Genomic DNA, 23333 nt, shown 5'->3' with positions numbered 1-23333 from the left:
TGTATCAGTGCTGGAGGGAGCAAATGTTGAATGGGGTGCCAATCAAGCTGCTTTGTCCTGGATGGTGTCGAGCTTCTTGAGTGTTGGAGCTGTAGTCATCAAGGCAAATGGAGTATTCCATCACACTCTTGTGCCTTTATAGCTAGGGAATAGGCTTTGGGGAGTCAGGTGAGTTACTTGCTGCAAAATTCCCAGTCTCTGACCTGCTCTTAGTCATACAGCACAAACAGGCCCTTTGGCCCATCATATCTGTGCCAGCCATGCTGCACCCAACTATTCTAATCTCGTATTCCTGCACTTGGCCTTGTATACTATGGTGTTCCAAGTGCTCATCTAAATACTTAATTGTTGTGAGGGCTCCTATCCCCACCACCTCTTCAGGCAGTGCATTTCAGATTCCAACCACCCTCCGGGTGAAAAAAATGCTTCCTCAAATCCCTCTACCTTCTGCCCCTTACCCTAAATCTATGCCCCCTGGTTCTTGACCCCTCTGCTCAGGGAAAAAGTTTCTTCCTATCTATGCCCCTCAATCTTGTATACCTCAATCATGTCTCCGCAACCGCCCCACTCTCCCTTTTCTGCTCCAAGGAAAACAACTCATCCTTTTCAGTCTCTTCATAACTAAAATGCTCCAGCCCAGGCAACATCCTGGTGAATCTCCTCTGCACCCTCTCCAGTGCAATCACCACCTTCCTATAGTGTGGTGCCCAGAACTGTACACAGTACTCCAGCTGTGGCTGAACTAGTGTTTTATACAGCTCCATCATAACCTCCATGCTCTCGCCTTTATTAGCCAAGGCATAGAATACAAGTATCCCATATGCCTTCCTAACTACCTTTATCCATCTGTGCTGCTGCCTTCAGTGATCTATGGACAAGTACACCAAGGTCTTCCTGACTTTCTGTACTTCTGATGGTCCTACCATCCATTGTATATTCCCTTGCCTTGTTAGTCGTCATTTTTTTTTTTCAGGATTAAATTCCATTTGCCACTGCTCCACCCAACTATCTTCCTGTAATCTATGCATTTCCTCTTTGCTATTAACAACACTAATTTTTTGTTGTAGTACTTATGGCTGGTCCAGTTCAATTTCTGGTCAATGGTAACCCCCCAGGATGTTGAAGTTTCAACAATGGTAATGTCATTGAACATTAAGGGGAGATGGTTAGATTCTTGGGGATGGTCATTGCCTGGCATTTGTGCAGCATGAATGTAACTTGCAATTTATCAGCCCAAGCCTAAATGTTGTCCAGGTCTTGTTGCATATGGACACTTCCTGCTTCCGTCTGAGGAGTCACAGATGGCACTGAACATTGTGCAAACATCCCCACTTCTGAACTTTATGATTGAAGGAAGGTCATTGACAAACCAGCTGAAGATGGTTGGGCCTAGGACATTACCCTGAGGAATACCTGCAGTGATGTCCTAGGGCTGAGGTAATTGACTTTCAACAACTGCAACCATCTTCCTTTGCGAGGTATGACTCCAACCAGTGGACAGTTTTCCCTTAATTCCCATTGACTCCAATTTTGCTCGGGATCCTTGATTCAATACTCAGTCAAATGCTGCCTTGATGGCAACTGCAGTCACTCTCGTGTTCAGTTCTTTTGTCCCTGCTTGGACCAAAGCTGTGATGAGGTCAGGAGCTGAGTGGCCCTAGTGGAACCCAAACTGAGCATCAGTGAACAGGTTATTACTAAGTGCAGCTTGATAGCACTGTCAATGACCCCTTCATCGCTTTCACTGATCAAGAATAGACTGGGGCAGTAATTGGCTGGGTTGGCTTTGTCCTGCTTTTTGTGGGTAAGACATAACTGGGCCATTTTCCACATTGCTGGGTAGATGCTAGTGTTGTAGCTGTACTGGAGGGGGTTGGCTTGGAGCATGGACTGTTCTGGAGTGCAAGCCTTCAGGACCATTGGCAGAATGTTGGGGCCTTTGCAGTATCTAGTAGCTTCAGCACTTCTTGCGTGGAGTGAATTGAATTAGTTGAAGACTGGGACCTCAGAGGCTGAAATGGATCATCCACTCAGCACTTCTGGTTGAAGATGGCTGCAAATGCTTCAGCCTTATCTTTTGCACTGATGTGCTGGACTCCCATCATTGAGGATGGGAATATTTGTGGAGCCTCCTCCTGTTTAGTTGTTTAATTGTCCACTACCATTTGCAATTGGATGTGGCAGGACTGCAGTGCTTAGATCTGATCAATTGGTTGTGGGATCGCTTAGTTCTGTCTATTGCATGCTGCTTCTGCTGTTTTGGCATGCATGTGGTCCTGTGTTGCAGCTTCACGAGGTTGACACATTTTGTTTGCCTGGTTCTGCTCCTGGCATGCCCTCTTTATATCTCCTTTGAACAAGGGTTGGACTATGGCTTGATGGTAAAGGTAGTGAGGGATCTGCTGGACCATGAGAACAGATTGTGGTTGAATACAATGCTGCTGCTGGCCCACAGTGCCTCATGGATGCCCAGTTCTGAGTTGCTAAATCTGTTCACAATCTACTGCATTTAGCATATCTCCACAAGGACTGTGCAGTGTTTACTTGTATAATACTGTCATACTCATCTGCAACTGGCAGATTGGTGAGGACAAGGTCAAATAAGTTTTTCCCTCTTGTTGGCTCCCTAGTCACCTGCCAGAAATGCAGTCTAGCAGCTATGTCCTTTAGGACTCAGCAGCTCAGTCAGTAGTGGTGCTACTGAGCTACCCTTGGTGTTGGACATTGTAGTTCCCCCCCCCCCCCCCCCCACCACCCAGAGTACCTTCTGTGCCCTTCTACCCTCTGTTTCTTCCGAGTGGTGTTCAACATGAAGTACTGATTCATTAGCTGAAGGAGGGTGATGGGTGGTAATCAGCAAGAAGCTTCATTGTCCATCTTTGGCCTGCTGCTATAAGACTTCATGTGGTCCAGAGTCAATGTTGAGGACTCCCAGGGAAACTACTTCCTCACTGTCATTATGCCACCACCTCTGGTGGGTCTGCCCTGTCAGTGGGACAGGACATAACCAGGGTGGTGGTGATGTCTGGGACATAGTCATATTCACAATGTCAGGCTTGACTAGTCAGTGGGACAGCACTTCCAATTTTGGCACAAGTCACTAGATGTTGTTAAGGAGGATTTTGCAGGGTCGACATGGCTGGGTTTGCCATTGACCTAGGCACTGGACACAATATTGGGTGGTTTGTCCAGTTTCATTCCATTTAGACTTTTCACTAGTGGTTTGATGCAACTGAGTGGCTTGCTTGGCCATTTCAGAGGGCAGTTAAGTCAACCACATTGCTGTGGGTCTGAAGCATTTGTAAGGGCTGGAAGGCGAGAAACAGACTAATCCCTTGAGGAATATAAAGACAGTAGGAAGGAACTTGAGCAAGGAGCCAGGAGGGCTAAAAGGGGTCATGAAAAGTCATTGGCAAACAGGATTAAGGAAAATCCCAAGGCTTTTTTATGTATGTAAAGAGCAAGAGGGTAACCAGGGAAAGGGTTGGCCCACTCTAGGACAGAGAAGGGAATCTGTGGAGCCAGAGGAAATGGGCAAAGTACTAAATGAGTACTTTGCATCAGTATTCACCAAGGAGAAGGACTTGGTGGATGATGAGCATAGGGAAGGGTGTGTAGATAGTCTCAGTCATCTCATTATCAAAAAGGAGGTGGTGTTGGGTGTCTTGCAAAGCATTAAGGTAGATAAGTCTCCAGGGCCTGATGGATCTACTGCAGAATACTGAGGGAGGTAAGGGAAGAAATTGCTGGGGCCTTGACAGAAATCTTTGCATCCTCATTGGCTACAGGTGAGGTCCCAGAGGACTGGAGAATAGCCAATGTTGTTCCTTTGTTTAAGAAGGGTGGCAAGGATAATCCAGGAAATTATAGGCCGGTGAGCCTTACGTCAGTGGCAGGGAAATTATTAGAAGATTCTTCAGGACAGGATTTACTCCCATTTGGAAACAAACCTATTAGTGAGAGGCAGCATGGTTTTGTGAAGGGGAGGTCTTGTCTCACGAACATGATCGAGTTTTTTGAGGAAGTGATGAAGATAATTGATGAAGGAAGGGCAGTGGATGTTATCTACATGGACTTCAGTAAAGCCTTTGACAAGGTCCCTCATGGAAGAGTGGTGCAAAAGGTGAAGTCACACGGGATCAGAGGTGAGCTGGCAAGATGGATACAGAACTGGCTCTGTCATAGAAGATGGAGGGTAGCAGTGGAAGGGTGCTTTTCTGAATGGAGGGATGTGACTACTGGTGTTCCGCAGGGATCAGTGCTGGGACCTTTGCTGTTTGTAGTATATATCAATGATTTTGGAGGGAAATGTAGTTGGTCTGATTAGTAAGTTTGCGGACGACACAAAGGTTGGTGGAGTTGTGGATTGTCAGAGGATACAGCAGGATATAGATCGGTTGGAAACTTGGGCAGGGAAATGGCAGATGGAGTTTAATTCGGACAAATGTGAGGTAATGCATTTTGGAAGGTCTAATGCAGGTGGGAAGTATACAGTAAGTGGCCGAACCCTTAGGAGTGTTGACAGGCAGAGATCTGGGTGTACAGATCCACAGGTCACAAAGTGGCAAGGCTGGTGGATAAGGTAGTCAAGAAGGCATATGGTATGCTTACCTTCAGTCAGGGCAGAGAGTATAAAAATAGGCAAGTCATGCTGCAGCTATACAGAACTTTAGGCCACACTTAGAATATTGCGTGCAATTCTGGTTGCCACACTACCAGAAGGACATGGAGGCTTTGGAGAGGGTACAGAAGAGATTTACCAGGATGTTGCCTGGTCTGGAGGGCATTAGCTATGAGGTTGGATAGACTGATTGTTTCCACTGGAACAGTGGAGGGGCGACATGATAGAGGTTTACAAAGTTATAAGTGGCATGGACAGAATGGATAGTCGGAAGCTTTTTCGCAGGGTGGTAGTCAGTTACTAGGACATGGGTTTAAGGTGAGAGGGGCAAAGTTTAGAGGGGATGTGCAAGGCAAGTTCTTTAGAGGGTGGTGAGTGCCTGGAACCTGTTGCTGGGGGAGGTGGTGGAAGCAGGTACTGTAGAGACGTTTAAGAGACATCTTGACAAATACATGAATAGGAAGGGAATAGAGGGATATGGACCCCAGAAGTGCAGAAGGTTTTAGTTTAGGCAGGCATCAAGATCGGTTCAGGCTTGGAGGGCCGAATGGCCTGTTCCTGTGCTGTACTGTTCTTTGTTCTTTGTAGGGCAGACCAGGTAAGAACAGCAGATTTTCATCCCTAAAAGACAGTGAACCTATGCATTTTTTTTTAACAACCATCCAGTGGTTTCATAATCATTAATGAGACTCATTTCATTCCAGATTTTTTTATTAATTGAATTTAACCTCCCCAGTTGCCATGGTGGGATTTGAACTCCTTTTTTCCTATATTGTGAACACAAGCAAACATTGAAGATGGCAATATGGATCAAGAGTAAGAGAAGTGTGAGCAAAGAATGAGTTGAGGTAATTGGGTGAGATAATCAGAATGGAGTTCTTGCTGGATGTGCAGAGGAGCTGACTGACCTGACAGGGAGAAATCTTGACATTAGACAACAGGATGGAGCTGTAGAGAATGTTCTTTCAACATAATCTGAGATGAGTTAAGAGAAATGAGCCATCAAGCTTTTTCTCTACCATCAGAATGGAAGAGATGTATAAGAAATCACAATGTACCTGACAGTTGAGTCACATTCATGATGGAAGTAAATCTGGCTATTAAAATTAGACATTCGAGCAGGAGAAATGAGCAAGATACACTCCCAAATTGATTTTTATACCAGATCCTTGCAGCTGGGATATAGGAAACAAATCAAGTACACAACAGCATATTGGACTTGATATCGGTGAACCATATTACACAATCATTACCTTCAGTAGCATAATACTTATAAAGTGTGGTCAGGCATTTAGTAGAGTGGGGGAGCTTATAGCACAAGGAAATGGAGCATTAATACATTTTCACACTGAATTGGCTTACATAATTTATTTGGAAGACCAATCTGAACTGAATTACTTATGCTATTTATACATGTATGGAAAAAAATGCCAGGGAAAGTAAAACAAAAATACTCAATCAATACCAGAGAATGCATGAGGGAGATGGGTAGGCACCTGGAAAGATCTTGTGTAACTTTTAATAAAAAAAAAAAAGCTGCTTCTTGCATCAAGATTTTTATTTATTTCATTGGCTGTGGGCATTGCCTATCCCCAGTTGCCCTCAAGCAGCTGATGAGCCACCTTATTGAATAGCTTGCTCGGCCATTTCAGTGGGTAGCTACAAGTCAACCACATGGACCTGGAGTCACATATGAAACTAGACTGGGTAAGGACAGCAGCTTTCCTTCCCTAAAGGGCATTCCTAAACCAGATGGGTTTATTACTACAAAGCAGTAGTTTCATGGACACATTATTGATGCTACCTTTTTTTTTTAATTTTAGAATTGTTTATATTTAAATTCTCTAACTGCTGTGGTAGGATTTGAACCCATTTACTCCAGTAGAGGCCTCAGGCTTATTAGGCCAAAAATACAACTATTCCACCATTCCCTGATGGCATTGGGAGAATTATCCCAATTGACCTTGTTTTTTGAAATGGCTCTATTCAATTGTTATAGTTGGATTGGTGTGAATTTCCCAGACTGACAGTAAGAGCAAGAAGTGGCAGACATATTTTAGTCAAAGGCTAGCGTGAGATTCATCCCTGTCGAGGTTCCAGGTAGAATCTTTCACCAAACCCACAATTGGCCGTGTGGAGTGTTCTAATGTGTTTCCTAAAATGTGAATATTGCTTAAGAACTTTAGTAATTAAAATCTCCATCATAAGGGGGGTGTGGGGGGGGTGGAGAAAGAAAGGGCTTCAATTTTTAAAATCTGACTTTTGTTACTGAGTTTACATTCAAGAAAATTCCTAGGCATCTAGTCAAAAATCCTGTCTAATGTTAATTGGTGTTCACTTTGAATAATCAATTCAAATGGTGTTGGTTTTGATTGGTTTTCCTCATTTAATTGTAGGCAGGGAGAATTTGTTTTGTCCGCTAGCCTATCTTTCCCCAACCACATTTGCCGAGGAGATTGGAACTAATGGAATAGCTCTTTCAAAGAGCTGGCACAGGCACAATGGGATGAATGGCCTGTGCTGTATGGTTCTATGAAATGCTAGGGGGAGATAGGACTATCCTAGTCTACATGGTGTGTAAGCCAGCCATATGTCATCAGCACCAGGATGAACATGTCATCAAATTCCAGTGCTGGTAGATTAAAGCAAGCCATCGGCAGCCAACCAGTGTTCTTGCAGCTGTTAGCATGCTATCAACCAGGGCTTTTCCTCTCCCTTAACCAGCCATTGGAAGCAAGGAAACCTGAGACTTCCATCTGTATTAGGTACTAACTGAGCCTAGGACTGGATTGGCAACACACTGATTGGAAAAGCTAAGACAGCTGCACATGAAGATCATTGAGCACCATGATTGCAGAAAAAAATGTGATCGTATGGGGGTAATTTTAACTTAACCCTGTATCATTCATTTTACTCTGACATCAGTCGAAGGTTAAAGTGTAAAACTGGGGTTCCATGCAGATTTAAAATTGCTCCCTACATGTCTGGTTCTGCTCACCCACTCCTCTTCCCCCAACAAGCTGGTACAATGTGTGATGTTGCCTTTGTGAAAAGCATGTTTGATAAACAGTTTGTGACTTCTTTACAAGTTCACTAGTTATGTGGAAATACACCAATTGCACAAAATGCCATTTTGTGAGGGGAAAACTGCTGCCCAATTCTTAATCACTGTGAAGACAGCAATAAATGAGTCCTGATTATAACTGGCTGCTCTTCGCTTGCATCCTACTTTCCCCACACTCGCTTTCGACTGCTAGTTACCGAGCACTAATAAATTCAGAATTCCTGCAGCAAGTAATCAAACGCCAGAATGTTATTTTCTCCTGTGGAAAAGCTCCTTGACGTATTCGCTGGTTGGTTCTGCCATCATTTGCATTTTCTGATTCTTCAATGCTGCCTCTCTCATCTGATAGTAAAGAAATTCATTCTCCTTGAACATTCGCAGTTCCATTTCAGTCTGGTACCGCATACTCTGACGGACACAATTCAAATCATCAATGCAGATTTAGGTAATAAAGTAACAGTCTGGTTTAAAAAGCTACAGCAACAACTTGCCTTTATATATCATTTTTAATGCAGTAAAACTTCACAGGAATGTAAACCAGATGTAATTTGACACTGATGCCTGTGAGGAGATATTAGGACAGGTGGAAAAAAACTTAATCAAAGGAGTAAAAGACGAGAGAGTTATAGGGAGGGAATTCCAGAACTTAGCATCTGGGCAGCTGAAGGTACGACCACCAATGGCAGACTGATTAAAAAAGGAGATGCTCAAGAGGCCAGAATTAGATGAGCACATACCTCAACTGCATCAGTTGCCCCTGGTGTCCTCACAATAAAATGTCAATGCCAGTCAAATCCTTATGTTGCAAGGTTCTTCAGAAGCCTCCTAATTTCACCAATCCTGGCTAGTTGTGCATCAGCATCCCCCATTTTAATCGCTCCTCTACTGGTGGCTGTACCATCAGCTTTCTAGGCTCTTGGCCTCTCTACCTCTCTCTCCTTTTAAGGTGCTCCTTGATATCTATCAATTTGGCCAAGCTTTTGGTCCTAACCAAGATTCTGTCCTAATATCTCCTTATGTGATTGCTGCCAGTGTTTGCTATAGAAACATAGTAAGCCATTCTGCCATTCACTATGATCATGGCTGATCATCCAACTCTGTAACCTGTTCCTGCTTTCGAAACCATACCCTTTGATCCCTTTAGACCCAAAAGCAAGATCTAACTCCTTTTTGAAAACATACAATGTTTTGGCCTCAACTGCTTTCTGTGGTAGCTAATTCCACAGGCTAGCCACTCTCTGGGTGAAGGAATTTCTCCATCTCAATCCTGAAAGGTTTACCCTGTATCCTTAGACCATGACCCCTGGTTCTGGACTCCCCCACCATCGGGAACATCTTTCCTGCATCTACCCTGTCTAGTCCTGTTACAATTTTATAGGTTTCTATGAGATCCACCCCCACACCACCCCCCACCCCCACTCACTTTTCTGAACTCCAGCGAATATAATCCTAACTGACTCAATCTCTCCTTATGTGTCAGTCCCACCATCCCAGGCATCAGTCTGGCAAACCTTTGCTGCACTCCCTCTATAGCAAGAACATCCTTCCTCAGATAAGGAGACCAAAGCTGCACACAATATTCCAGGTATGGCCTCACCAATGCCCTGTATAATTGCAGCAAGACATCCCTGCTCCTGTACTCGAGTCCTTTCGCTATGAAGGCCAACATCCATTTGCCTTTTTTACCGCCTGTTGGACCTGTATGCTTACCGTCAGCGACTGTACGAGAGCACCCAGGTTTCACTGCATATTCCCCTCTCTCAGTTTATAGCTGTTCAGATAATCTGCCTTCCTGTTTTTGCTACCAAAGTGGATAACCTCACATTTCTCCACATTATACTGCATCTGCCATGCATTAGCCCACTCACTCAACTTGTCCAAATCACCCTGAAGCCTCTCTACATCCTCCTCACAACTCACCCTCCCACCCAGTTTTGTGTCATCTGCAAATTTGGAGATATTACATTTAGTTCCCTCATCTAAATCATTAATATATATTGTGAATAGCTGGGGGCCACAGTGGCGCAGTGGTTAGCACTGCAGCCTCATAGCTCCAGCGACCCGGGTTCAATTCTGGGTACTGCCTGTGTGGAGTTTGCAAGTTCTCCCTGTGTCTGCGTGGGTTTCCGCCGGGTGCTCCGGTTTCCTCCCACATGCCAAAGACTTGCAGGTTGATGGGTAAATTGGCCATTATAAATTTCCCCTAGTATAGGTAGGTGGTAGGGATATATAGGGATAGGTGGGGATGTGGTAGGAATATGGAATTAGTGTAGGATTAGTATAAATGGGTGGTTGATGGTTGGCACAGAGTCGGTGGGCCGAAGGGCCTGTTTCAGTGCTGTATCTCTAAAACTAAAAAAAAAGATCCCTGCGGTACTCCATGAATCACTGCCTGCCATTCAGAAAAAGACCCATTTATCCCTACTCTTTTTTTTGTTTCCTGTCTGCCAACCAATTTTCTATCCATCGCAATACACTACCCCATGTTCTTTAATTTTACATGCTAATCTCTTATGTGGGACTTTGTCGAAAGCCTTCTGAAAGTCCAAATAAACCACATCCACTGGCTCCCCCCTCATCAACTCTACTAATTACATCCTCGAAGAATTCTAGTAGATTTGTCAAGCATGATTTCCTTTTCGTAAATCCATGATGACTCTGCCTGATTCCACCACTATAAAATCTTTGAGAATGGACTATAGACTTTTCCCCACTACCGACGTCAGGCTGACTGGTCTGTAATTCCCTGCTTTCTCGCTACTTCCCTTTTAAATAGTGGGGTTACATTAGCTACCCTCCAATCTGTAGGAACTGTTCCAGCATCTATTGAATCTTGGAAGATGACCACCAATGCATCCAATATTTCTAGGGCCACTGCCTTAAGTACTCTGGGATGCATACCATCAGGCCCTGGGGATTTATCAGCCTTCATTCCCATCAATTTCCCCAACACCATTTCTCTACTAATACTGATTTCCTTCAATTCCTCTCTCTCATTTAAGCCCTGTGTTCCCCAACATTTCTGGAATTATATTTGTGTCCTCCTTTTGTGAAGAAAGAACATTTAGTATGCATTTAGTTGGTCAGCCATTTTTGTGCCCCATGATAAATTCCTCCGTTTCTGACTATGAGGGACCTACATTTGTCTTCACCAATCTTTTTCTCTTTACATACCTATAGAAATTTTTATGTTCCCCGCAAGCTTGTTCTCGTACTCTATTTTCCCCTTCTTAATCAATCCCATGGTCCTCCTTTGCTGAATTCTAAACTGCTCCCAGTCCTCGGGTCTTTTTTTTCTGGCAGATTTATATGCCTCTTCCTTGGATCTAATGCTATCTCTAATTTCCCTTGTAAGCCATGGTTTGGCTACCTTCCCCATTTTACTTTTGCGCCAGACAGGGATAAACAATTGTTGCAGTTCATCCATGCACTCTTTAAATGTTTGCCATTGCCTCTCCACCATCATCCCTTTAAGTAACGTTTCCCAATCCGTCATAGCCAACTCGCGCCTCATACCTTTGTAGTTTCCTTTACTAAGATTCAGGACCCTAGTCTCAGAATCAACTACGTCACTCTCCATCTTGATTAAGAATTCTATAATATTATGGTCGCTCATCCCCAAAGGGTCTCGCACCACTAGATTGTCAATTATTCCTATCACTAGAATCAGGATAGTTTGCACTGGAATTATGAATCATTATGCAAATAAAGTTAGAAACAAAAATTGTGTGTTTTTTTGCACTTGGGATTGAATCAGGACTAACTACAGAACTGTTTCATATCAAAGGACAAAAATCATCCTCTTCCCTCATTTCAATATTTGGTAAAGGTGCCAGATACTGAAAAATATTCTGATATAGCAACAAGAGTTAAAAGTTAGGAATCACTTTTTATGATGGGTTGTGGGAGTTAATTATTAAATCAGTGAGACTGATATCAGTGATCTGCTGATACTAAGCCATGAGAATCTCCTGGGGAATATTCTCACTACTGCGTAAGCACGCTCTTCTAGTTAAACTTTGTGTAGGTTCACACTAATAATAATGTGCATGAACTTTGGAGTTTTTAACCATGTGCCGTAATTTGGAAATGATGTACAAACATCTCAATTAGTGTTCTTGAAATACGTATTTACATTAGTAATGCAATCTGTCTTTGGTTACAGCAGATCGACATACATTGCATTCATAATTAAAAATAGCACCACCTCACGTTTCTCAAAAATGGCCCCAAAGCACTTCAGCTGCTACAAGTTACTTGGAAATGCAGTCAAGTATTATGTGGGCAAACACAGGGACCATCTTGTGCCCAGCCAACTGATAAATGAACACTTAATGTATTTTGTCGTTTTAATTAATGGACAAGCTTTGGCCAGTATACCAGGAGAACTCCCTGCACATCTTCAAATTGCACCAGAGAATCTTGAATGTGCACCAGAACTACAGAAGTTGGCCTTGAGTTAACGTTTTAAAAATTATTTTCATGAAATGTCAGCGTCACTGGCAAGATCAGAATTTATTGGTCATCCCTAATTGCCCTTGACAATGGAGTGGCTTGCTTGGCCATTTCAGAGGACAGTTAATAGTCAACACATTGCTGTGGATCTGGAGTCACATGTCGGCCAGACCAGGTAAGGATGGCAGATTTCTTTCCCTAAAGGACATTAGTGAACCAGATGGGTTTTTATAACAATCGATAGTTTCATGGCACCATTACTGAGGTTAGCTTTCAATTCCCGATTTTTAAAAATTAATTAATTGTATTTAAATTGCACCATCTGCCATGGTGGGATTGAACCCATGTCCCCAGGGCTTAGACTGGGCCTCTGGATTACCAGTTCAGTGACATTATCACTATACCACCATCTCTCCCTCTTGTGCAAAGGGTCGTAAGTTCATGAATAGAGCAAGCATGGAGCCAATAGCAAGAATTAATAGAGCAAGTATGGAGTAATTAAGAATTCAGTAAGTACAGAACTCCTGGTAATTATGAATGGAGGATGTATGGAACGTATAGTAATTATGAATGAAGCAAGTATGAGTCTTGTGCCCTTTTGTGTTCTAGTGGCACACTAAAGCTCTAAAATTCAGTTTCCTGATTAATGAGAGTTCCTTCTGTCAGCTGCTGAATGACTCTGCTCCAGAAAAGAGACAGCATAACCACAATGGGCTGAAAGGCCTCCTTCTGTGCAGTAAATAGCTGAGATTTTAACACAGTTAACCTGCACTTTTTGCAGCTTAGCAGCATTCTACTCAAAGCTGAAGCATTGGTTTGACAGCTGCCCTGCACGGCATCTCAAGATCACCATCCACCTTTCCCAGAATCGGTATCTTCTGATCTGCATTGCCAGCACAAACTGCTCTACAATTGATGGAAAATGCACCGATTTTAACGTAACATGTTCAGGTTTGCAGAACCTGACCACTACAAGTTAATGACAAGCCGTTGACTAATACAAGTAGGTTGCACTGTGTTGCTGATGGACTGGATGCAGAGTAGAAAGGTTGGTTCAGGTTCAAACAGAATCCCGAAATTTTGTACCACCTGATTCAACCAGAAATGGCTGCCAGCTTCACAGTCTCAATCCTGAGGCTCTCGGCCTCTACCAAACAGGAACGGGTTGTACTCAAGATTGCACCATTGTCATACTATAAACCTTGAGGTCCAATTGCAATACTACATTTAGGACTAACCTCAAGATCCTTGGCGATTGGATGGGTGGGACCATGTGTCACCAGGAGAATTCCATTTGCTTGGCAAATCATGGCATGACCTGATTCTATGAGCCCAGCATGCCAGTGTGTCACGCCAGCCCTCATCAGAGACATACCCAGCTGGGCATTGTTGTGATGGTACAGTTTCCTATCAACAGTTAAAATACTTTATTAAAAACACATTGCTCTATGATACAGACTTAATCTAGGCCCACTGAACCTGAGCGATGGCCCAGAGACTGTTATACCGAGCCTATAATTGTTGAACTTAATTAACAATTGACAGCACAGTTGACGTACTGAACCTGAAAGCAATTTAAAGAGCTTGATAAGAAATTGCATCATGTGGTGCTGAGTAAAGCCACCAGGGAGACCGTATGTTTGCGACTTGCTTGCACTGAGTTAACTGAACACACAGCAATTAGAGTACTAGTTAGTAGAATCATAGAATGATACAGCCATTTGGCCCATCGTGCTTGTGCTGGCTCTTTTGTAGAGCTATACAAATTGGCCCCACTCCCCCTGCTCTTTCCCCATAGTCCTGTAGCTATTTTCCCTTCATCCAATTCCATTTTTGAATGTTACTCTTTTAGGAAGTCTGTTCCAGATAACAGCAACTTGCTGTGTAAATAAAGTTTCTTCACTTTGCCTCTGGTTCTTTTGCCAAACATCTTAAATCTGTGTCCTCTGGTTGCCGAGCCTTCTGCCACTGTAAACAATTTCTCCTTATTTATTCTATCAAAACAATTCATAATTTTGAACACTTCTATCAAATCGCCTCTTAACCTTAAAATAAAAGCAAAATACTGCAGATGCTGGAAATCTGAAATAAAAACAAGAAATGCTGGGAATACTCAGCAGGTCTGGCAGCATCTGTGGAGAGAGAAGCAGAGGTAACGTTTCAGTTCTGATGAAGGGTCACTGATCTGAAACGTTAACTCTGCTTCTCTCTCCACAGATGCTGCCAGACCTGCTGATTATTTCCAGCATTTCCTGTTTTTACTCCTCTTAACCTTCTCTTCTCTAAGGAGAACTTCTCCAGCCTCTCCACTTAACTGCAGTCCCGTTTCACATTAGTAAATCTCTTTTGCACCCCCTCTAAAGCTTGACATTCTTCCTGAAGCATGGTGCCCAGAATTGAACACAATAGACCATATGATACCGATCAAGGCTTCCAATTGCTTTCTGATTTAGTGCTCCCAGGCTTGCTGCTCATGAGTTCAATGTCACTGAGCTAAGGAGGAAGGTACGAAAGATCGGCCACAATTCCCATCCCTGAAAGTTACTCCAGGATTCTTGCTGGAAAATGCGAGAGTGTGTGACATTGTGTGAAGGCCAGATTGGACCAGGTCTTGATGCTTAAATATGGGCAACAGCCAACTGAATTTTTGTCTACGTTCACATATGACAAATGGTCATTTGGACAAGGTAGCAGAGGGCAGTCAGCATCTGTGAAATGGGTGCTCCAGCAAGTCAGTGTCTCCAGGGGAGGAAAGCACCTTGCATGATCCCATGGAGTCCCAAAACACTTTACAACCAATGAAGTACTTTTGAAGTGTAAACACTGATGTAATGTAAGAAATGAGGCAGCCAATTTGTGTACAGCAAGCTCCCACAAACAGCAATGAGATCATGAATAGAAAATAAAACAGAAAGTGCTGGAAATCCTCAGCAGGTCTGGCAGCACCTGTGGCGAGAGGCACAGTGTTAACGTCTCAAGTCGATGACTTTTCATCAGAACCCAGAATGAATAAATAATCTGTTTTTAGTGATGTTGATTGTGGAATAAACATTGGCTAGGACACTGGGGAGAACTCTCCTGCTGTTCTTGGAAATAGTGCCGTGGGATCTTTTACATCCACCTGAGGCGGGAAATGGGGCCTCAGTTTAACATCTCATCCAAAAGACAGCACCTCTAACAGTGCAGCACTCCCTCAGTATTGCACTGGAGCATTAGCCTGGATTACATGCTCATGTCTCTGGAGTGGGACTTGCACCCACAACCTTCTGAGTCAGAAACGAGAGTGCGAGCAACTGAGCTGTTGTTAATACTGAAAACAGAATGAAATTTCAAAGGGGGAGAAATGGTAAGAGTGTCGCCCAATGTTACCACCTTACTGACATGGACTTTCTGATCTGCAAAAAGTCATTCAGTGTATGTAATGCAGTTTGTAATATCTAATTGTTGGCACTTACTGATATCCCTCCACCATCCTCCTGGCATATCCTGCTGCCTCATCAAAATATTGCAGATAGGACAGCACTTCAGAGGTGAGGCTAAGAAACTTCAATAGGTAAAGGTTTGTATCAGCCAGAACAGGCTCCTGCTTTTTCAGGCATTCACGACACAGCTTCACAACCTAAACTTGCACAAAAAGGAGATGGAAACATACGAACAATGACAGGGACAGGATAACGCAATGGAGAGAAAGAAAGATATTAGTTAATGATATTTATTTATTTATTTTATTTATTTAGAGATACAGCACTGAAACAGGCCCTTCGGCCCACCGAGTCTGTGCCGACCATCAACCACCCATTTATACTAATCCTACACTAATCCCATATTCCTACCACATCCCCACCTGTCCCTATATTTTCCCTACCACCTACCTATACTAGGGGCAATTTATAATGGCCAATTTACCTATCAACCTGCAAGTCTTTAGCATGTGGGAGGAAACCGGAGCACCCGGAGGAAACCCACGCAGACACAGGGAGAACTTGCAAACTCCACACAGGCAGTACCCAGAATTGAACCCGGGTCGCTGGAGCTGTGAGGCTGCAGTGCTAACCACTGCGCCACTGTGCCGCTATTCACTTGGTTGTGGCATTTCTTCTCAATAGCCCAGGTGCCTACCTATCCATTTAATGTATCTGCGTCTTTCGATCCGGGAGTGAACCTTTGTATTAATGATTATCATTCCACCTTCTTGAGTCACTCGGTGTAAGATTCAAGCTCTGATCTAGTCATTCCCAGTGAGTGAAGACTGAAGATCCACTTCTAAACTCTGGATTGATGTGCAATAGAGTACTAGCATCCAGTGGGTGCAATTGCCCCCATTGCAAGTTACGGGAACGCTAAACCTTAAACCCCTCAGCAATATAGAGCTAACCACCGAATTGTCTGGTCTAACCTGAAGTCGGGGACGGCGGCAGCGGACCTGGAAGGAGTCGGGAGTGGAATCAGACCTATAAAAGAAAGAGCGGGGCTCGAGGCCCTTCACTGACCTGAAGTCGGGGACGGCGGCAGCACGCTCTCTGACTGTTTCTGTGTGTGCTCTGTTTGGGTTTAGTGTAAAAAAAAAACGAACGGAGGCATCACTGAAATTCTGTGCACTGATTGGTCGGTGGGTGGCAGCTGTTATTGTCTGGGGATAACTGTTATTGATTGGAGTTTAAAAAAAAGGTTCCCTTTAAATTAAAGCCCGAGGATAGCTACTGTAAATTTTTAGTATTTACTGGCTATACTAGTGCTGTTTGCATGGAGTGAGGCTGTAAGTTAAATGTGGGTATTTTCGTTGGCTGGGGGAGGTGGAAGGTGCTCTTTGGTCTTTTTCTTTCTCAGCCTCAAAGGTACAGGGGATAAAAGTTGATTGTAAATAGCTGGTAAGATATTACACAAGCAAGTTTTTTTTTCATTGTAAAAGTAATTAATGGTGGGGCAGCTTGGCCAAGCGGAATGTACCGCCTGTGCAATGTGGGAAGTCGTGGATGTGCCATGTGACCTTGATGAACATGTCTGCAGAAAGTGTCTCCAGTTGCAGAAGCTTGAGCTTCGGGTTTTGGAGCTCGGGCGATGGCTGGAGTCACTGTGGCGCATCCGCGAGGTGGAGGACAACGTGGATGGCACGTTTCAGGAGGTAGTCAAGCCGGTGCCTGGGCAAGCACAGTTGGGGGGGTGGGGGGGGGGTGTGACTGGGTGGCTGCCGGATGGACAAAGAAGTCAGGGCAGGTAGTGCAGGAGTCCCCAGAGGACATCCCTCTTTCTAATTCAGTTCTGAGTACCGATGAGAGAGAGGGTTCCTCTGGAGAATGCACCGAGAGTCATGACCGGAATGTCATGGCTGACTCAGCTGTGCTGGGATGGAGAAAAAGGGACAAGAGGGCATTAGTGGTGGAGGATTCTATGGTTAGAGGAACAGATAGGCGTTTCTGTGGTCGCAGACGTGATTCCAGGATGGTATGTTGCCTCCCTGGTGCAAGGGTCTTGGATATCATTGAGTGGCTACAAAGTATTCTGGAGGGTGAGGGTGCACAGCCGGAGATCATGGTCCATGTTGGTACCAATGACATAGGTAGAAAGAGGGATGAGGTCCTGCAAAAAGAATTTAGGGAGCTAGACAGCAGATTAAAAAGTAGGACCTCAAAGGGTTGTAATCTCTGGGTTTCTTCCAGTGCCACAGGCTAGTGAGTATATGAATAGGAGGTATGAACAGATGAATGCATGGTTGGGGAGATGGTGCAGGAGGGAGGGCTTTAGATTCTTGGATCATTGGGCCTGTTTCTGGTGAAGGTGGGATCTGTATAAGATGGACAGGTTGCACCTGAACCAGAACGGGACCAGCATCCTTGCTGGGAGGTTTGCTAGTGCTGTTGGCGGGGATTTAAACTAATTTGGCAGGAGGATGGGATACAGAGTGGAAGCCCAGTAGGGGGTGATGTACAATCAAATATAAATATGAAGCTAAGTCAGTCCAGAGGACAGAGTAAATATAGACCTGTTAACGCTCAGGCAAACAATGCAAGGCTGGATTAAATCTATTTTAATGCAAGGAGGCTTACTAGTAAGGCAGATGAATTGAGGGCGTTGATTAACATATGGGAATCTGATATTATTGCTATCACTGAGACATGGCTGAGGGAAGGGCAGGACTGGCAGCTTAATATCCCAGGGTGTAGAATCTTCAGACGTGATAGGGGAGGGGGTAAAAGAGGAGGTGGCATTGCACTGTTGATTAAGGAGTGATATCCTAGAAGGTTCCTCAAATGAGGCCATATGGGTAGAACTTAAGAACAAAAAGGGGGCAATCACTTGGCTGGGAGTGTACGACAGGCCTCCAAACAGTCAGGCAGTAGTAGAGGAGCAGATATGTAGGCAAAACTCAGAGAGGTGCAAAAATAATAGGGTAATAATAGTAGGGGATTTCAACTTCCCGTATATTAGAGGGAATAGTATTAGTGCAAATAGCTTGAAGGGTACAGAATTCAGAAGAGTTTTTTGAGCCAGCACGTAGAGAGTCCTACAAGAGGAGGAGCAGTACTGGACCTAATCCTAGGGAATGAAGCCAGACAAGAGGTAGAAGTGGCAGTGGGGATTTCGGGGATAGTGACCATAACTCTGTAAGATTTAAGGTTGTTATGGAAAAAGTCATAGAGGGACCGGAAATAAGAGTACTGAATTGGGGGAAGGCAGATTTCAATTTGATAAAACAGGATCTGGCCAAAGTGAACTGGAAGCAGCTTCTTATAGGAAAGTCTATATCAGGAGTCATTTAGAAGGGAAATTGTGAGAGTTCAGGTGCAGCATGTTCCTGCAAAGGTGAAGAGTAGGACCAACAGGTCAAGGGAATCCTGGATGTCAAGGGAAATAGAGGATTGGCTAAGGAAAAGAAAAGGAGGCGTATGGCAGATTCAGAGTGCTGAAAACAATGGAGGCCCTAGAGGAGTATAGAAAGTGTAGGGGAGTACTTTAAAAAAAGTAATTAGGAGAGCGAAGAGGAGGCTTGAAAAATCACTGGCAGACAAGGTAAAGGAAAATCCCAAGGCATTTTATAAGTATGTTAGGGGCAAGAGGATAACCAGGGAAAAAGTGGGGCCCATTAGGGATCAAAGAGGCAATCTGTGTGTGGAGCCAGAGGACATAGGGGAGGTTTTGAACGATTACTTTTCATCTGTGTTCTCTGTGGAGAGGGACGATGTAGGTGTTGTAATCAGGGAGGGGGACTATCATATACTTGATCAAATTAGCATTTTAAAGAGCTTCAAGCACATTTCAATGGTTAAAGTGGCAGGTTTTGAAAAATGTTTGAATAAAATGTCATGCACTCTTCAAAGCCCCTCTCCCACCCCCTCAGATCAGAGTGATATTTGTCCAACCCCCCCACCCCCAAAACATTAAAGTTGCCATAAGAACCTTCCCCCCTTCCCCCGCACTTTCTTTCCTTTAACCTTCAACCCCTTCCCACCATCCCCTCACCCAATCGCATTCGTTTTTGCCGCTCCCCCCCACCACCATCCTGAAAATTTTATTCATCACCCCTCCCCATCAGGTTCTCGCCTCAGAACTCCGTACAGAGTTCCAAAGGCGAGCGAGCTGCGTTGGGCGGCGGAAAGTCAGTGTGGGACGTCCGCCCCTTGCAGGTAAGTTCATTTGCATATCATTGAGGTTCATTTTAATATGCAGATGAAGGGCCTGCTGCGAGGCGGCGGGGGGGGCCACACTGAGGTCTGGTAAGAGGGACTGGTAAAATTCAGCCCTATGTTTCTATCTCTTCCTCACCACAGGTTACCCGCCGATTTGCGTGTTAATAACTGCAAAGGTCATTCACAGACCATTATTTTGTCAACAAATTCTGGGGCAAAATGTTGCAGAATTCAATGACCAATATTAAATCTGGTCTAATCTGGCCAAATGAGACATAAGGAAGGATTTTGGCCTCTATATTGATCTTTCCCTCTCTTTAGGATGGGCTCTACCTTCCACCATGACACACACTGGGAAAGGACAGTGGAAGAACTGACAATGGGATAGTTAGAGGGGTAACACATAAGTTTTAGCAGCCCTTCTTCATACAGATACCCTATAACTACAACTTGCAATAATGATTCAAATCTATCTAAAATAAATTTGGTTGGATAAAAGCTATTGATAATATTGGAGAGATTTTGTCCTCAGTACTAACCCAAGCACTGTAGTTGAAGTTGCAGTAAAAAGCTAAATAATTAAAGGAAATAAAACCACACATAATTCTTATGTGCCTAAATATCAAAATGTCTTTCTAAAGGTTAGTTGGATTCAGTGAATGTCGGTCTTTACTTACATTACTCCAAAGCCCCTCAGATCGGTCATTATCAATTTTCTCTAAAGCCATCTTCGAAAACTCAATAACCTCCTTTACTGTTTCTTCTGATGGCTGAAATGTGACAAATATGTTAGTTACTGGTTTATACTGCATAGTTATAAAATATTGTTCCAACAGAATTACTGTCCCATTGTTTCAAGTAGGTCTGTTTTTGCTGTTCCTGTCAGCACTCTCACCAAGATGGATTTGGATTGTAATCGGACACACCAGACCGATGCCCATTATCAGACACACCCAATTTTCATTACAATCCATCAGATTACCATAATAGATTTGCCAGTTTTGAATGTCCTGGGTTTGGGGGATTTTGAATAAATTGGGTTTGGGGAGTTTTAAATAAGATGGGTTTGGGGAGTGTTGAATGAGTCGGGTCTGGGAGTGTTGAATGTGCTCAGCATCATAAAAGTAAGACTGAAATATGGGAACTCTATTATGTTTTACTTTGCTTTTAGGATGAGGGCATCGCTAGCAAGATTGGCATTGATTGTCTATCCCTAATTGCTCTGGGAACATGGTGAACAACTGTTTGTAGCAGTTTGATACATTTGAGTGTTTTTAGATCCCTTCAGAGGGCAATTAAGATTCAATTACTTTCGTGTGGGACAGGAGTCATTTTACTGCTTCCAGCTTTTTATTCCCAGATTCTTTTTTTAAACTGAATTATGCCCGGATCTCTATTGTGCCACAGAGTGACCCCTCTTATTAGAGTCGTAAATGGACAGTCCATGTTCCTGCTGGCTTACCTTTTTGACATCTTCCTCTTTCAAGGCCTGCATCAGATCATCTTTGATTCCCTTTGTGCAGTACTCACAGGTACAATCGAAGTAATAGTGCTTTTTGAGCTGGTTACGCCTGTCCGCACTTAGGTTCAGGAAGTCCACGTATGATACCGTCAGCTCCTCTCCTGCCTTGATTTTCTGGATTGCCCGAAGTTCAATTCTGTTGACAAAAAAGTCATTCTTTGCTAGGCTAAACTTAGTGGGGATGTCACAATCATGGCACTTGGCCCAATTGTCTATCTGTGATGTTCCAAGATACCATTCAACATGTTAGTGCAATATTAGAGGATGGGCATTCACATGGAATTACTGTGCTAGCTATTCTAACAGAGACCCATTCCGTTTAAACTGGTTAACACATCTGTTAAGACAGCAAGCGCAGCAATTTCATATGAAAGAGTTAAAACCTTGGCACAACCATACCACACAGCGGAATTTGTAGACTCTTTGTATTCTGAACATTTCAAATGTCTTTGAATGAAGGCTTTGTTCAGAAGGATCTTGACCCAAGTTCTAATTGAAAGTATTTGGTTTGTTTAGAAGTAGTTTTGTTTTTGTGGGGAAGGTGGCAAACATCCTGCAGTTTCTATTTTTGCAAAATTATATCATTGCATTATAAACCTCAGTTCACTTTGGAGTAAGGCCAACTCATGCCTGATAAAATACATTCAGTTATCTCTACAGGAAGGGTCACCTTACTGGTGCCACTGCTCGCAGTCACTGACAGGTAGGTACACTGAAAAGTCAATCTGGTGTGTGTTTGGGGTCATATGAGAACTCCCAATATTATTAAATACAGGAAACCATTGGATTGGGGGACAGGTATTTTGGAAAATCAAAGGGAACACAGCCAACAAAATATATAACTGTTATTGAAGGAGACAAATATTGGTCACTTGCATTTATATAGCTGCGTTCATGAGCACAGGACATCCCAAAGTACTTTACAACCAATGAAGTACTTTTGAAGTCTAATCATTGTTGCAATGTAAGAAACGCAGCAGCCAATTTCCACACAGCAAGGTGCCACAAACAGCAATGAAATGATCATGCACTTTAAATGTTGATTGAGGGATGAATGTTGGCCAGGTCACCAATCTCCTGCAAATAGTGCCATGGGATCTTTTACGCCTCTCTCGATACTACACTGTACTGTTGGTATAGATTTTGTGCTCAAGTCTCTGGCGTGGCAGTGGAGCCTACAACCATCTGACTCGGCCCACAGCTGACACTTGGTTGAATCTACCATATTTAGTCCTGGGCTTGTTTTGCTTCAATTTTTTTTAAATTAAGTGTTCTGTTGTAAGCAATTGGAAAAATAAATCTCTTGGGATTATGTAGTGCAGTGGGTTCATCCTTTTACCTGTAAGACATGTTTTGAATCTAATCTAAACTGATAGGATAAAATGGTTTTATTCCCTGCTGGTTGTAAGGATCCCATGTAAAACAAGTTTTGCCAATCTCAACCCAATACCTTACAGGCACAGGTGCAGGCATAGAACGGAGCACACAAACCAGCACCTAATTTGATAAAGTGTGTTCAGTGAGGCAGCTGGTGGGAATAAAATTAGTTCAATTAATTTAAATTCAATAGTAACTTTCAAAAAGGGAATAGGATAAATACTTGAAGGGTAAAAAAATTGCAGGGTATGGGGAAACAGGAGAGTGGAGAAAATTGGATAGCTCGACCAAAGTTCTTGCACAGGTGCAATGAACTGTGCTCTATCATTCTGTGACTTTAGTTTTAGTCCTCTTTGAGATTCAGCTTAAGACACAATAATGGGACCCAACGGATAGAGACATATTCAACAACAATTTGTATTTATATAGCCCTTTAACGTAGTAAAACATCCCAAGGCACTTTGTTTTTCTTTATTCATTCACAAGATATGGGTGTCACTGGCAAGGCCAACATTTATTGCCCATCCCTAATTGCTCCCGAGAAGGTGGTGATCCGCCTTCTTGAATACAACTGAGTGGTTTGCTAGGCCATTTCAGAGGGCAGTTAAGAGTCAATCATAGTTCATCAGAACTTTGACATATTAAAGGGTTGATGAAAAGTCATTGACC

At 43.4% G+C, this 23333-nt stretch overlaps 1 protein-coding gene across 2 annotated transcripts in view; it reads right to left on the bottom strand.

Annotated features, from left to right (window-relative positions):
* Positions 1-5352: 5352 nt before the first annotated feature.
* The window catches only part of LOC137375335 (histone-lysine N-methyltransferase Smyd1-like), an 85011-nt gene continuing 67030 nt past the window's right edge, over positions 5353-23333 (bottom strand). For both annotated transcript variants that reach the window (XM_068042388.1, XM_068042484.1), the window contains 5 exons: positions 21228-21423; positions 20443-20535; positions 15596-15759; positions 13379-13547; positions 5353-8093 (listed from right to left, as the gene is read on the bottom strand). In XM_068042388.1, the coding sequence (XP_067898489.1) occupies positions 7935-8093; positions 13379-13547; positions 15596-15759; positions 20443-20535; positions 21228-21423 (781 nt within the window). In that variant the 3' untranslated portion in view covers positions 5353-7934. The remainder of the gene's footprint in view (positions 8094-13378; positions 13548-15595; positions 15760-20442; positions 20536-21227; positions 21424-23333) is intronic.

This window comes from Heterodontus francisci, chromosome 1 (assembly GCF_036365525.1).
Source record: "Heterodontus francisci isolate sHetFra1 chromosome 1, sHetFra1.hap1, whole genome shotgun sequence".
Taxonomy (NCBI): Eukaryota; Metazoa; Chordata; class Chondrichthyes; order Heterodontiformes; family Heterodontidae; genus Heterodontus; species Heterodontus francisci.
The sequence above is the reverse complement of the archived record's forward strand: the minus strand, read 5'-3'. Positions and strand labels throughout refer to the sequence as shown.